General features: G+C 33.5%; 1 protein-coding gene across 2 annotated transcripts; it reads right to left on the reverse strand.

The window, feature by feature from the left end:
* Window positions 1-1355: 1355 nt before the first annotated feature.
* On the reverse strand, window positions 1356-13089 carry LOC124372571 (probable methyltransferase-like protein 15 homolog). Of its 2 annotated transcripts, none has more exons than XM_046830974.1 (2): window positions 12864-13089; window positions 1356-2806 (listed from the first exon to the last, which is right to left on the reverse strand). In XM_046830974.1, the coding sequence occupies exon 2, from the start codon at window positions 2537-2539 to the stop codon at window positions 1451-1453; it is 1089 nt and encodes a 362-aa protein (XP_046686930.1). In that variant the 5' UTR covers window positions 2540-2806; window positions 12864-13089; the 3' UTR covers window positions 1356-1450. The 2 variants fall into 2 exon arrangements, with proteins under 2 accessions (XP_046686930.1, XP_046686936.1); XM_046830980.1 differs by lacking the exon at window positions 12864-13089 and adding an exon at window positions 10278-10299.
* Between the last annotated feature and the right edge of the window lie 2719 nt (window positions 13090-15808).

A 15808-nucleotide genomic window follows, 5' to 3' on the forward strand; every position in this document is an offset into this window, starting at 1 on the left:
TCAATAATGATACACAAGGAGCTCAACTTGACAGATTAACACTTTAAGTTGATGATACCACAAGTCCTATGAAATCATAAAGCAGAGGAACTAATTAAAAAATTACTTGAAAATTCTAATTAATTTTTTAACTGACATTAATCAGAGGGAAATGTTTGCGGTTGAATTTACTGCATTGTGTTTTCTCTTAACAGAGATCTTTAATTTGATATACAGTACTACTCCTATGTTCTCATTTAAGATTTTCTTCTGATTCCTTAAATGACCTGAGTGGTCCTCTGATTACAAATAAGATATTTGCTTAGACTTTTAGTTTCAATATTGATATGTAGTTTTACTTGCAATGGTCAAAGTATATAATGGCATACCCATGAGATCTGACTTGTTTGTCAATTATCAAAGTTGGTCATTATGTTCTTAGTATTTAATTTTTATATTCATTTTGGCGATTTATTGATTACATTAATATTTTATTACTGATCTTACCTACATTAATAATAAGATTAATTTATTAATAACACACCCTAAGCTATAATAATTTATTGTTTGTCTGTGTGTATGTACACATATTTCAGTAAAAACTAGGCAAAAGTTTATTTTAAAAAACTTAAAGAATTTGTAATAGTTGGGTATATTTGTATATTGTGTATTATTGCATTGTATATTTGATTTAAATCAAGAAAATAAGAAAACTGAATAGAAAGCACAATGACTGTATGTATGGAGAATGAATAGAGCTTGAGAAAGAAAGAAAAATTGTATGTTTAGTAAATTTCAAGTTTGATAACTACAGTTTTGATTCATAAAATGTGTAAAATAAAAACAAAACGAAAGTACCTGTTAAATACATTATAACATTAAAATTGGTACATACAATAAACTTATTACTTTTTCTAAAAACTGGAAGCGTTCAATTACAAAAACAATCTTCAAGACATGTATCTGATGAAGATGTTTACTGAGCTTTTTTCCACTGATTTCTCTTTATATTATTTTACATATATTTCCCATAAGTTTGCATAAGTCACGCCCTCATCACGAAGAAATAACAACTGAAAAGGAATATTGCTACCTTCTGTAACTAATATACTATAACACTGTTGGCACAGTTTATAACACTGTTGACGCAGAAGTCTTATCTAACCTTTTCAAGTAAATTTTATTCAAAACAGTCTAAACTCATGAATATATGTACAAAAATACTTTGAAAAAAAACTGGATGAAAACCTGTGATGAACCAATGAAATACAGATAAGCTACTGGACACTCAATGCACATACGCAGCAGGTACTATTAAGGCCATCCATAACATGGCCTGCCTTGTGCACAGAAAATGTGTTAAGAAAAAAACAAAATCATAGTAAACATATATTTATTGTACCACAACAAATTAAATTTTTGAAAACAGCAAAAACCGTTAAATCATTATACTAAATGGTTATCCAATATTTCATCTCAGTTTGACAGCAGCTCTCAATTTTGCAGAACGACTCCTGGGATTTATAATAACCTCATCTTCTGTGGGTGTTATAACATGCCTATGAATCATGCTCCAAGGTGAAGCTAAGACCTCTTCAACAGCTTCTAAATCATGTGATTTTGCATAATTAATATATTTTTGTGGCAGTTTGCTGACAGAGTTATCAACGGTATGACCAGCAATGTGTCGTTTCACTATGGTATCTTCCAAAGAATGAAAACATATTGTTACCATACGTCCCCCAACCTTTAAATACCTTTGTGCGACAATCATTGCATAATTTATCTCGTTCAATTCATTGTTAACAAATATTCTCAAAGCTTGAAATACTTTAGTCGCAATATGTGCATTTCTTTGCATTTTATCTAATCTGTAGTCTTTGTCGCATATACCAGATATAAAATCCGCCAATTCCCTTGTTGATCGGAATGTCTTAAATGTGTATCTAGCCTCAACAATACCTCTGGCAATCTTCTTTGCCAACTTTTCCTCACCATAAACTTTAAATATTTTGATTAAATCTTCCTCGTCACTCATAGCCAAAACATCTGATGCTGTAGGAGTGTTGGGAAAGCGGTCACCATCCATTCTCATATCTAAAGGACCATCTTTACTTAATGAAAATCCCCTTTCAGCAACATCAAACTGCATGGAGGAACATCCAAAATCAAATAAAATACCATCAACTGAGTTCTGTTTGATATTGAGTTTAGCCAATAATGCTGGCAACTCACTGAATTTGCCTAATAAAGGAGTTATTTGATTTGGATATAGGTCAGCTAATTTCTGAGCATAACTAAAAGCAACAGGATCTCTATCCAATGCTATGATCCTTAAAGAGGGACAAAATTCCAACAAATGTTTAGTATGGCCACCAGCCCCAAAAGTCATATCAATAACTAAGTCTCCATCGGATGGCTTTAAGTAACAAACAGTTTCTGATGCCATGACAGGGCAATGAGGAATAGATTTAACGTCTTCATTCAGAAATGTGCTGTATTTTCGTTGATGAAAAAATCTTTTAACACAAGAAAACAACCTAACACTTGAATATCTCATCTTTTAAACATTCGTTTCACTATATTCTGTTCTTGTTTATTCACTTCGTCAAGAACTTCTTCAGACAATGCAACATTACATTGTTCAGCATTTAGTCCGGTAGCTGAGCACTTTGAGTGTCTTCTGTACAAATCACCGTAATAGTTATCACTAATTTTTTTCAAACTGTTATAGGCTTGCTCACACTCCTGCTCACTGACATTAGTTGGCACCCCTCCGCTTGCAAAATTGATTTTGACTTGTTCACGAATGTAATGACCAAGATCTCTGCAACATAAAATCACAAAACACAATTAACATTAGAAAAATCAAATTCAATGCAAAATTAAATTTTCTTACTTTATTTTGTATAGCAGTCAAGGTCAGCTAAGACCTGGAAAAAACTATATCTCATTTAACATGCAAATCTCCAGTTCTTCAACTACTCAATGTGGCAGAATAAAGTTTGTGTTTTAGTTTTCATTTATTTTTTACATTGCTAGCAACGTTCTAAAGTAAACATTTAGAACAGCAAGAATTTAATAAGGAAAGGGATAGGGCTGGTACCTGCAACATTGACCTCTGATTAAGATACAAACATAAAATAGTTATTTCTTAACTAATTTTTCCAAATGAGGTGTTCTTGGAAGGAAAATCTTATATACTTAAAGTGTCTTATAAAATTTTGATAAAAACAGTTATTTATTAGATCTATAAACATAAAAATGAATGTTTGTGTGTTTGTCCTTTATAGACTCAGAAACTATTTGACCGATCATTATGAAAATTTGTAGGTATATGTATTTTTGCACGTAGAAGGTTTATATGCTATGCCCATTGATGTAACTCACCACCAGGAGGCACTGCAAAATATATAAGTTATCAAAGCACCTGCAAATTGTAAACTACAATTACGAGATAGTTGTGTGTAATAACCACACACTATGTGAAGGCGCTAAGTTTTTATGGATATTTGTCTTTCAAATGAATTTCTGTTTGGCCTTATAGCTTGAATGTTAGACCACTTTATTATTAAGTACATGTACGTGTACAATGGCTATAAACATACACTTTTGGCAGATTTTCTTGATAGTGTCAAGGTAAACTCTACATCGGCGTTGACAATATAATTCACTTGAACCAGAAGTGCTCATACACGAGCAAAGCTTACAAAAAGCGAGCGAAGCCGCTGGGAACAGCTAGTATTTCATAAAACAAAACCATTTCATTAAATAGCAACCACTTTTAAAATATTAAAACTGATTTAAAAATATCATTTTTGGTTATAATATTTTCTGACATGGACCTGTTTACTAAGTGTTGTAACAATCTTAACAATAACAAAGATAAAATCGTTTCAATAAAAAAATAAGATAAAAAATTGGCATATAGCTGCTAGATAATGTGGGAAATTGGAAAAAAGTGTTCTTCATTTTTAGCTTAGGATCATACTTAGAATCTGAAAATGCACAGCCAGTCCAAACTTTTTTTTACACCCTATATAGATAATGCCTTTTCTTTATTCAATTTTGAAAAAAATGTACATCATATACTAAGGACATTTGAATTTTAGTATAACAAACTTGCAAATAAGCTCTAAAATTATAATAAAGAATAAAATTAACCCTCAAGTTAAAAAAAATACTAAAATAATATTTCATGCTTTTGTAATATAGTAATTTATCAATTTTACAAAAAATTCTAGTTGTTTTGGTTGCTTGTATTACAACAAAAATATTAAATATATGGTATCTCACAGAGGGAAATTTCATTCCTAATACATAGAACCATACATTTACAAAATGTGGTGCCGCTAGCAGACGAGATGATGGCAAACATGAAAATCTAATGAATGCTAGTTCATCATCTTAAGACTATTCATTTAGGTGACGAGTTGGTATGTACTCAAAATGAAACTAATCATCACAATTCACCCATCTTCTTCGATAGTTTCGGATCGGCCTGTCTCAATTTTGCCAGTGATAAGCAAAATTTTTGAAAAGCTATTTCTTATAAGAATGCTTCACTTTTTGGACAAATACAATCAGCTCTCAAGTGAACAATTTGGTTTCAGAAAGGGCAAATCGACAACAGACGCAGTTGTGAGTCTTGTCGATATGATTGTAGAGGGAATTGAATGTCGAAACCACACAATGAGTGTGTTTTTAGACCTGTCCAAGGCATTCGACTGCGTAGATCACGGTACACTGCTCGACAAACTTGAAGTCCCACAGCATTCGAGGCGTGCCTCTTAAATGGCTTAGCTCGTTCCTAAGTCAGAGATCCCAAGTTGTCCAAATATCAAATAAATCATCCAAACCAATAGACCTGAGATATGGAGTCCCTCAAGGGTCTATCCTCAGTCCTGTGCTTTTCCTGCTTTACGTGAACGATATAAAATCATCGCTTCTGCATGGAAAATTGGTGCAGTTTGCAGATGATACGACTCTTTTTTTCAATGCAATGTCAAGCGAAGTTTTGGAACAACAGGCTTTTGTTGACATCAACAACTGTGTCCAATACTTCCACAGCCTCAATCTAACAACAAACTCTTCAAAAACCAACGTTTTAAATTTTGCCTTGCGCACTGCAGGCAACCAGTGTGAGCCGGCCATTTTGTTAGATGACTCCACACTGGAAGAAGTCTGCTCTTCAAAATTCCTAGGAATGCACCTCGATCGAGGGTTGACTTGGAATGAGCACATTGACCATGTTTGCGCAAAAATCAGCTCAGGCATTTTTGTTTTGAGATCTTTAGCCAAATACTGTCCGAGTCAGGTACTGATTACGGCGTATTACGGCTTGATTTACCCCCATCTTGCCTACGGAGTGGTCCTTTGGGGAGCTTGCGCAAACACTCAGTTTCAAAGAGCATTCAGACTCCAAAAAAAAGCAATTAGAGTAATCGCCAAAATCAAATTTAGAGAGTCGTGCAGGGAAGCTTTCAGGAAATTGCAGCTGTTGACTCTGCCGTGCCTCTATATTTTGGAAACAACTTTGTTTTGTGTGAGTAAATGTGCCTTAACCAGAGGCCAAGACATACACATGTATGAGACGCGTGGCAGAGCAAACTACCGGACTGGGAGACACAGAACGATAGTTTATGAACGCCTACCCTCGCAAGCGGGTGTGCAGTTCCTCAACAGACTGCCCAATTCAATTAAACATGCCCCAACGCCTAAGGCGTTAAAGACTCGCCTCAAACGCTTCTTGGTGTCTCAGGCATTCTATAATGCGGGTAAGTTTTTGGCATTTGACTGGGAGACCGCCCAATTAGAAGACTGACTCTGCTGTGCTAAGTGGGCTGCATTGGCGAAGAATGAAAGAGGCGTGATTGTAAAATTGTAAGTATGAATGTGTATTGTGTGTATGAATGCTTGGAATTTTAGAAACCCCGTATTGACGTTTGCCATACAATGTATATACAATGTCGCTGCAATAAAAAGATTTTGATTTTGGATTAGTTCTGATGAGTTCCATTCTTTACACATGCTGCACATTCCACCCGTCTTCTTCAATCTCATTTGAGATTAGGTACTTTTTCTTTTTATCAATTATCTCTTGAATATTCTTTCTTCTTTTTGTTTTTTATTTTCTACGTTTTTATCTTCTTAGACTTGTTGCCACTGCTTTGAAGACATTGTACAGGGCAGTTTAACAAAGCACTTTCTTTGGGAATTCCAGGCTAAAACTAGTATCTTAAATTCAAAAGGGATTCCCTCTCCATTTGTTTCAGGTGACAAGGTTTGAGGAGTGGATTACAATGTTCTTGTGCAGATGTTGAAGGCATGATATGTTAATCTGGTGTCTTATTTACTGTTGTATCAATATTGTTGTGTTAGGTGATTACCTGCTTCTATTTGTGATGACAGGGTGGAATGTTTATCTGGTGACTTGTTGATTTCAATTTTATCTTTATAGATTTTGTCCATTTCAAATGTTGTAGAAGGTCAATCTACAACTGATTGAAGTTTTGTATGCACCTTTTCCAGATGTCATAAAAGATTCTGTGGTCTTTCATCTCCCACCCAGAGAGGAGTAAATCTTTCATAAGTGCAATTGAATTATACTAGTTTCTTTCTCAATAAATGTTTCCAGAATATCAACAAACTGTTTGGCATCCTGTAATGTGCTTTGATTATCTGTTGTGATTTTTTTCTCTGTATTATTCAGTATGTCAACATTTGTATAATGCACTGTGTTACTATCACAAAGATATAACCCACAACTCTTAAAACGATTTTCAATGGTTTATTAATCAAGGTTTAGTTCTTAACCTTTTTTACAAGGACAGCAGATTTATACTGCCTATGAGTTCCAGAGTAGTGTGCCACTTTCCATTTATGGACTGATTTCCCTCGCCATTTTTAATGGTCTAAATATTGAAACATCCAAAGGTTGCAGAGCAATTGAAATGATCTTATGCTCAAAAAACTTGCTCAAATGAAATGTTAGGTGAAATGCTTGACTATCTAAGAATAGTATGATAGGTATGGTTATCTTCTGTTCTAATCATAAAAAAAAACTGTTAGCTATGTATTCATAACAAATCGACCCATTTATCCATCCTTTTTATAATTTACGAGGGAAAAAATTTTACAACCAAGGTAAAAAGAAAGGTGTTAAAAATATGAGACTAATTTACTTTTCTACATAATCACTCCGTAATTGAATACACTTGGGTAACCAGTTTGGAAGACTAGTTATGTCTTTGTGAAAAAATGTTTCCTCCTGGTCTGCAAACCACTATTCTGTATCAGTTTCCATGGATCCCAGGTTCTCATCTTCTTATTTGTTCAAGTTGGGAAATAGGAAATAATCACTAGGTGCCAGATCTGAACAGTAGAGTGCATGGTTGATCTGCTCGAAACCACACTCCCGCAAGGCAGTCTGTGTAACACGAGACTGTTAAACTGGAGCATTGTTGTGTAGTAGGAGAACACCTTTGCTGATCATCCCTTACCTCTTTTCCAATATGGCTTGCCTTAAATTCTGAGTGGTTCAGCATAATATTCCCCTGTTACTGTTCTTCTGTTGTCAAAGTATCAAATAATCGGTATACCCTTGAATCCAGAAAACTGTAGCCTTCACTTTTCTAACTGATTTCTGAGTCCTCAACTTCCTTGGTGGTGGAGATCCTTCCTAACCAAAATTTGTCCAAAATGATCTGACGTTAGAAAAATGGCCTTCCCGGGGGTCAACCGGCAAACACAAGAATTAAAGTAATAACATTTCAAACATAATTAAAATTTGTTTAAACAAGGTAAAATTAATAGAAACTTGCAGAATATTTAATGAGAAGGAGGATATAACTTAACTAAATCAATGAAACAACAGTGTATCCCGAGCTAGAGGACAATGGCCACTACATTCTATACACAAATACAAGGAATTTAAAACTCCATGTTGAACTAAAATCAACACAATTACTGAATTGTTCATTCTATCACAATCAAACAACTTAATGGAACACCCAATACACATTTGATTGTACTTAAAACCTCTTCACTATTTGTAGAAGGTAACTCTATTGTCCTACATAGAAGCTTCCAAGAACCAAACTCAAGAAAACGCGAGTACAAAATGGCTAATAGTGATGACAAAACACAAAGAAAAATGTCTTTATTTTTAAATGTACTGCACAGCAAAATCCGAAAACTCATGAAACAGGTAAAAATAATACAATAATCAGTTGTGCAAATAAGATGTGTATTGGCAAAAAAACACAGAGAATAAGCAACCATTATAAAGTTGTTATAAAAATGTTGAGAAAGAGGAAGAAGACCAAGAATACAGAGGGAAAACGTCAATCAATCTTCACCATAAACGTAAAACCTGTTACAAAAATGAAGGTAAAAAAGCAAATACAGAATAACTCTTAAATTATCCTCAGATGCAGTTGGTAGCCCTAGGTGTACTCTGACTTCTACAATTGCTTGTACTTCATTCGCCTGAATTTTCATATCCTGATTATACCTTCCACTGATGCCTACTCCTCCTTAGCTTGCTATCTTCCCCGCACAAACACCCTGAGTCTTGTTGATTGATGAACTATTTGATATATAACCTAAAATTTCAAACATATTATCAGTTATTGTGCACTTATGGATCGCAAGTGCCTACAAATTCTTTCTACTATATATACTATTTTAAGAAATTGACAAAAGTAGTTTGAGATTGTTATAGCTAATGTACACTAGAACTGCTTTACAATACTTACAGCAAACAGAAAAAGTAGCTCCACTATTAATATTCTATAACTTAGGTTTTTGTCATTTTCACCCATTAAAACCCTATATTTATTTATTCAGGACGATAAAAATAGATTAATAACATAAAACTCGTATTTTGCCACTCCATTCCTTAAGTTTACAATTACCTTATAATGTATTAATAACTTAGAAGTCATATTTTAAGTTAAAGGCTGGAATATAATAAGTGGCCACCATCAGAAATGAATCATGATTATCGAATCATTGATATTCATGAGTATTGAATCTTCGCTATTCATGACTATCTAAAAATAAGTACTGAAAAAAATTTTGAATCAAACTGCGTAATATGTATTTCAAATAACAATATAGTTCTGCTGGATTAAATCTTAAAAATGAATTCGTAATGATAAATAAAAAAACTACTGTACTGTAAACTATCTATATTATAAAATGTTACAAATCAAAGGTACTTTGGGATTATACCGACCACACCCAGACATGAATCATTATTTGACATTTTGCTTCTCTTCTACTGATTACTAGATTAGCGTAGAACAATATTTCGTCAATATAAAACAGGAATTGTCTTATCGCAAACCCCTCCCCATCCTCAGACAGAGGTCAAACTCGAGCGGTCTAGTAGATAACCTGATTGCAGTCTCGCCGCCCGTTCAGCTGGTGCGTCGCTTTGTACTTCCGTGTTTTACCCGTACATTTCTCCAAATACAAAAATTCAACAAAAACAAACATTACCAAACAAAAACTAAACTCTTTATTGAAAAAAACACTCAAAACTTGTTTTTATTCTTGATCACACTCCGCCACCCAAAATGCGAGTGCCTCCGGCCATCAGCGCGGGCTTCGGCAGCACCGAAGGTGCACTGATGTCAACGAAAGAAAAACATCCCTCGAGATAGTACCTATCAGTAAAATATCAAATTCTAGAGGGGCTGATCAGAAATATAAATTAAATTGTAATGGAAAGGCAATTATGTACCGTGCAAAAAACTTAAATAATCATGTGATGCCGTGCGGCCTGCCGTAATCGTGATTCTCGAGAAAGATAAGATAATAGCGACAACAATCCCGATCACAATACCTGGAAATGCTTGTAATTTTGTAATTAAAGAGTTAAAGAGTTTTTCGTTCTATCATGTTTGTTTCTATAAATTTATATTTTTGTGTTCTTCATACGGGTGTGGTTGGTATAATCCCAAAGTACCCAAACAAAAAATGTAAAAGTATAGCTTCATTACAATACGATTTTTAAAAGCCTAAAACGTAATTCAGTTCGACATTTAGCTCAAAATTAATTCAAAGTAAAATCGTGTTTGGTATTTAACTAATGGCGACAAATAGAATGATAGGGTAAACTTAATAAGCATCCTACACTCGTTATTGGATTGCTATTATCAAATAGTTTGATTGTTTTTATCCAAAGGATAATTCAATATTACAATTTATTTAACTTAGCATCTGATTTCAACTTATTAGTTATAGTAATTTTAATGTAAACAATAAACAACAAGAAGTTACTAACGTACCAGTAAGATTAAACGCCGGGGCGGCAAATCACGAATTTGACGTTACCAACGTATTCTGCTCACCCTCCTGAACAAAAAATATATATAGTACTATGGGGTGCAAATGACAAATAACATGATTTTAGGGGGTATATTGATAAGTGGTTAAGTTCCTAATGTTTTAATGTTCAGTTTGTGTGCTGTGTCTGGATAATCTGTTTACTTGAATATTATCTCCGGCCGGGACTGATAGCAGCCTGATAACGTACCTGTTATCTCAGTTCTCCGGGGCATGGGTCAGTTCTACACAAGATATCGTGTTCAGTAGGTCGGATTGAGTGAGTGCGTTTACAATGATGAATCAACCATCCACTAGTTCAACCAACCCTAGTGAATTGTGTGTGTCGGAGTGTTTCGTAGGGCACGTAAAGAGTCTACGTTTTAACCGAAACGAAATTATCTCTTTTTTAATTGAACATGGAATTTTTAAAAATGAGTGTATGTGTTCGTCGGTCGAGTGGTGTTTTTAAACCGGGAGACTTTGTCGTTTCGTTGTGATAGACGACTTTTTTGTTGCTGCTGCTCAGCTGTATCCGCCAACACACTAATGGTATGTGTTCTCTGATCCATCTATATATTTGAGTTTTTCATGATTTATTTAGTTTTTTTAACTTTACATAATTGCCTTTGCATTACATTTCAATTTATATTTTTGATCAGCCCCTCTAGTATTTTATATTTTACTGATAGGTACTATCTCGAGGGATGTTTTTCTTTTATTGACATCAGCGCGGGGGCAGCACCGAAGGTGCTGCCGAAGCCCGCGCTGATGGCCGGAGGCACTCGTAATTAATTTTTTTCTCGAAATTAAGAAAAACATTATTTATTTTGATCAAAATTCTGCTCATTTCTGTATTATTTTTCATTTACGTTTGCAAAGATGGCGGCGCAACCGATGACGTCATCACGAGGTTCAATCATTGGCCACAAAAGGTCACGTGACGCTAGACGTGGATGTAGAACATGGAGATATTACTGAAAAGTTATTTCATCTTTCATTTTCGAGAACTTCGTTATTTCTCATTTCCACCCCATCAAACCTTATACTTTTTTGGTCTATATGACGATTCCAATAAGTTTTTAACGCAAAACTCGTATTTTTCCGCCCCGGCCGTTAATATGATAATTACCGTTACTAATATTTTGAGACTTTGAAAATGGTGATGAATATGAGGAAAATAAGTAACGTATTTCTCACAAGTGACGAGATTTGTTTAAGTGGCTTAAAAATGTGGGTTTAGCTCCTGGTAACACACGGAGAGAATTCTTTACTCCATTTCACAAAAGCGGTTACTTCTTGATACCAAGCTGGGCCAGTTATAAATATTGTAAGGTTTCTTTGATATCTAAGTCTAGGCCATACTTGATTTTGTTGTTTTATAATGTTATTATAAATTTATGTATTTAAAATTGCAATGTACAAGATTCTTCTTGTTACGGTAATTTATTATAACTCTTATTGTGTATGATTTTTACATACATCACAGATTTTTTGATAACAGCAATCGAATAACGAGTGTAGGCCACTTATTAAATCTCCCCGAATGATGTATGTTTGTTCTTTGTTTCAAAAGGAATCAGACACGTTTATCCTTGAAAATAGTATAAATGGTAAGTACATGTTATTGTTTTTTTCTGTAACATTTATACATATAGATAGAAAGATAATTTGTTTATTTATTGTTAATATTTTAGTTTTTAAGATTTGAAACCAGCAGAACAATATTGTTATTTCAAATAAGTATTACATAATTTGGTCCTGTGGTATTTATTTACAATACCGTGACCATGAAAAATGGACTTTTTTTCATGGGTTGGGCATTTATAGCCAAGTATTATTATCACAGGTGCATATAAACTGGGGGGAAAGTATATCATTGTATTATATTGATGCCTTTCGGCCATTATTGCATTAAGGATGGAAAATAACCGACAAAATTTTGTCGAACAACACTTGGAGGGTTAAGGATCAGGGGCATCACGTGATCTGGGATTCGACTTTTGCAAGCTCGAGTTAATTTTTTTTCTAAAAGAGCAAGCAGTGCGCAGCACTGCGCAGCGGGCAGGCATCGTTGACAGGATTAACGTCATCATTTCAGTAAAATTGCCAGAGGTAACTTACTGTCAAAAACAGAGTTTTCAGAGGATTTCAAAAAATCGTAACTCCTTTGATTTTCGTTGCCGACGAATTTTTTCTTCACTATTGTTTTCAGGAAAAATTGTAGTTTTCAGGAAAAAAAAAAATTAACATACCTTTCCATGGTCACGATTTTGTAAATTGATACCGGTCCTGCTTATTATATTGCACCCATGATGGCTAATTATACTGATTGGTGTAATTATGCAATATCAATATAAAAACCGGGCCCACTTATCATACTTTACACAGTTTTACTTCAAGACATTTAAAATATTTTAGAGTGACACCTACATAGGTAAGTTCAAAAAACATATCTAATACCATTTTACATTTTGCCAGACCAAAAACGTTATATTAGAAAATATAAATTAAGAGCTAAAGTCTAAATTTAAAACTTTTTTACTCACCTGTTTTGCTTACTTTTGTCAATGGGCCATGACTCCAATAACCTTAAAAACTTTCTGTATTGAGTTGCCATGTACTCTTCACAATTCTTCTACGAGAAAAATAGCCTACAATGTGTTAGTTTTTGCATTCACTGAAATAATGATGACCGAAAGCAAAGCAGAGTGCAGACAGCGTAACAAACGATAGCAGACAAGAACTATACAGTAGCAAAGAAGACAGAAATAATATACTTCTTCTTCTCTTCTTAGGCTTAGTATTCATACTTAAATTGCTATCAGTCTCAAGAAAGCGAAGCTCAATCAGTATCATACATATTTTGTTATGGCAAATCTTTATTTTTGGTCTGTGAGACAATTCAATGTGTGACCGAGATGGTAATGATCCGTTTCAAGACAGATTGGTAAATATAGATTTGCAAAGATTTCTTTCCTTAATTTTTCAAACATTTTCACGTTTTTTAACATACCCAATACAATTAATTATTGAATGTATGTAAAATATAGATACCGATTAGTTGGACAGAGAACTGTTTATTAACCCATTGGCTTACACATATTTTTAATTATTAACATTATTATACATAAATTAATAACAAAATGTTATTAAGAGCCAGTTGTAGTGAAAGATTTGTACCTAGAGATTTGTATCATAAGAAGAGTGTCATCGTATTCAGCTGTTATTTTTTTTATATAATTATAGTAGATGTGATAATTATTTTACAACTTTTATTAATCCGCATATGAATGTTCTTTGTAGATAAAATAAAACTTATAACGTGTGTTCTTTTTAGTATTTTAACTATAAAGTACGTTTAATTTTAAGATTTTTTCTGAAAACCAATACAAATTTTTTACATTTCAAAAATGTTTGGTTGGTTGTACATTTAGGATAAAATATCTGCCATAATTATACATGATCAAAGAGAAGGGCGTTAACGAGTTTAAGGTTTAACATTTGTTCTTATGGGATTAATCAAGATGAGATTTTATTTCTACATATGGTAAAACATTCGAGATTTCGTTAAGTTTTTCCTATATTTTAATTATGACGTCTTGGATTGCAAATAAAGTATTTCCAAAAAAAAAACACACACACAATACATAAATGTTTATCAATCGATTTGATTCCTCTCTATCACATCACCACAATCCCCCTCCTCTCGCTCGTCAATCTAACATAATTTGTAAAAGTAATAACTTCGAATCTCCGAGTGACCGAGCCTTACTGCGGACTATAATACGTAGAAAATCAGTGACCCACACTCTTTAGTGCTCTCGACTTTTGTTAAACGAATTAAAAATTACATTATTGTTATAAGTAATTTCACAGAATGTGTCATGCCATGTTCTTTCTAAATATAGCTCTTTTAAGTAAGGTAAAATAATATTATTAAGTGCATATTACTAGGCCATAACATAATTTCAAAACTATGGGAGAGCACCTCCCATTCCAAGACAGTGATGACCGTCTCCTGGAGAGCTATGTCGGATAGTGTCACTGCGGTAACGCGCTGGTCAGGGAGACGATTATATTACAACTGTGTCTGCCATAACAAACAATGTCTAACAGTTACTAAAACCAGTAAAAAATTTTCTGAGAACATATAAAAATATTACATTACTGTTTTGATTTTGTGACCAGCTGACTGGGTCGACTGTCTTATTAGTTATGTCTGCAGTCGTTTTTTGATATCTGTCTAATTTGTTTATTTTTTTGTTTTGGTTATTAGTAATATGTCTGATGAAGTCACATTTATTTTTAGGAACAAATCGAGTGATTTGAGAGAGCTTTAGCTGAATTTGAACCGGCATCCTTATCAGGCTTGTTCAAAGTTAAATGTTTTGTGAATAAAAAGCTATAACACAATAATAAGCGAGTGTTTTTATTTTTTAGTTTTCCTGAAAACAATTATATATAAAAAGTCATTAGTGGATTTAGTGCTAAAGTTGAAAAATTGTTAAAAACAAAACATTTTTTAAGTAAAAGCGCTAAAACTATGACTTGGGATTTATATAAACCTTTAACACATATACCTAGAGTGTAAAAATGTCCCGCACGGGCTTGATAGTTCCCGGAAGATTACAGGTAAAGTAATAAAACTTGATACATCATTACTGCACCTATAAATCTACTTTTTGAAGTAACTATATCATTATCATGCCAGGGGGATGACCCGCAAGTTGAGCAGATTAAGATTTCATTCTGACTCCTTACGAGCCACCCCCCTGAAATTACAAAAATGAGGACGTTACTTCAAAAGTACATTTTGATGTACTAAGTTTTATTACTTTACCTGTAATCTTTCGGGAATTATAAAGCAAGTTGGGACTTTTTTACATCCTGTAAATGATGAGATATTGTAAAGTTATAAAAAATTAAAAATTACTTATCAAGGGATTCAAACACCGTAATTATTTTGAAAGTAAGTAAATGTTAATGAAGATAATTTATTATTATTATTTGGAATATTCTGAAAACAATTACATTGATATTTGCGAAGAATCTTTGGCAAAATTCAAGGGATGACATTGATGAAATAAGTGTTATTAGAGCTTCAATACAATTGAACAAGTTGTTAAAAGAACATAAACAACGTTTGGTTTCAGAAATTCATGGTCAATATTTTCCCTTCCGATATAATTGACTACTGTACTCGTTGTGGAAAGCAACTAAAAGGTGAGACAACCTTAAACCTAAATCCCTCCTATTCCTAACCCTGACGGTTCTTGGGAGAAAAATGAGATGGTTGATTACTAAAAGCAAAAAAGCACACTTAATTACGAACAATTGTTCACGTGTTCAAACCTAACTATATAGACGAAAATTAGTTAAGCCGAAAGCTCAGTAGTTAAAGAATCCTAGAATCGCGCAACCAGATTTTAATGCCTATATGTTTTTCACACTTCCGGAAGTGAAAGAAACAATATAAGAGCTGGATAATAAC

The sequence above is a fragment of the Homalodisca vitripennis genome, chromosome 1 (genome assembly GCF_021130785.1).
Source record: "Homalodisca vitripennis isolate AUS2020 chromosome 1, UT_GWSS_2.1, whole genome shotgun sequence".
NCBI lineage: Eukaryota > Metazoa > Arthropoda > Insecta > Hemiptera > Cicadellidae > Homalodisca > Homalodisca vitripennis.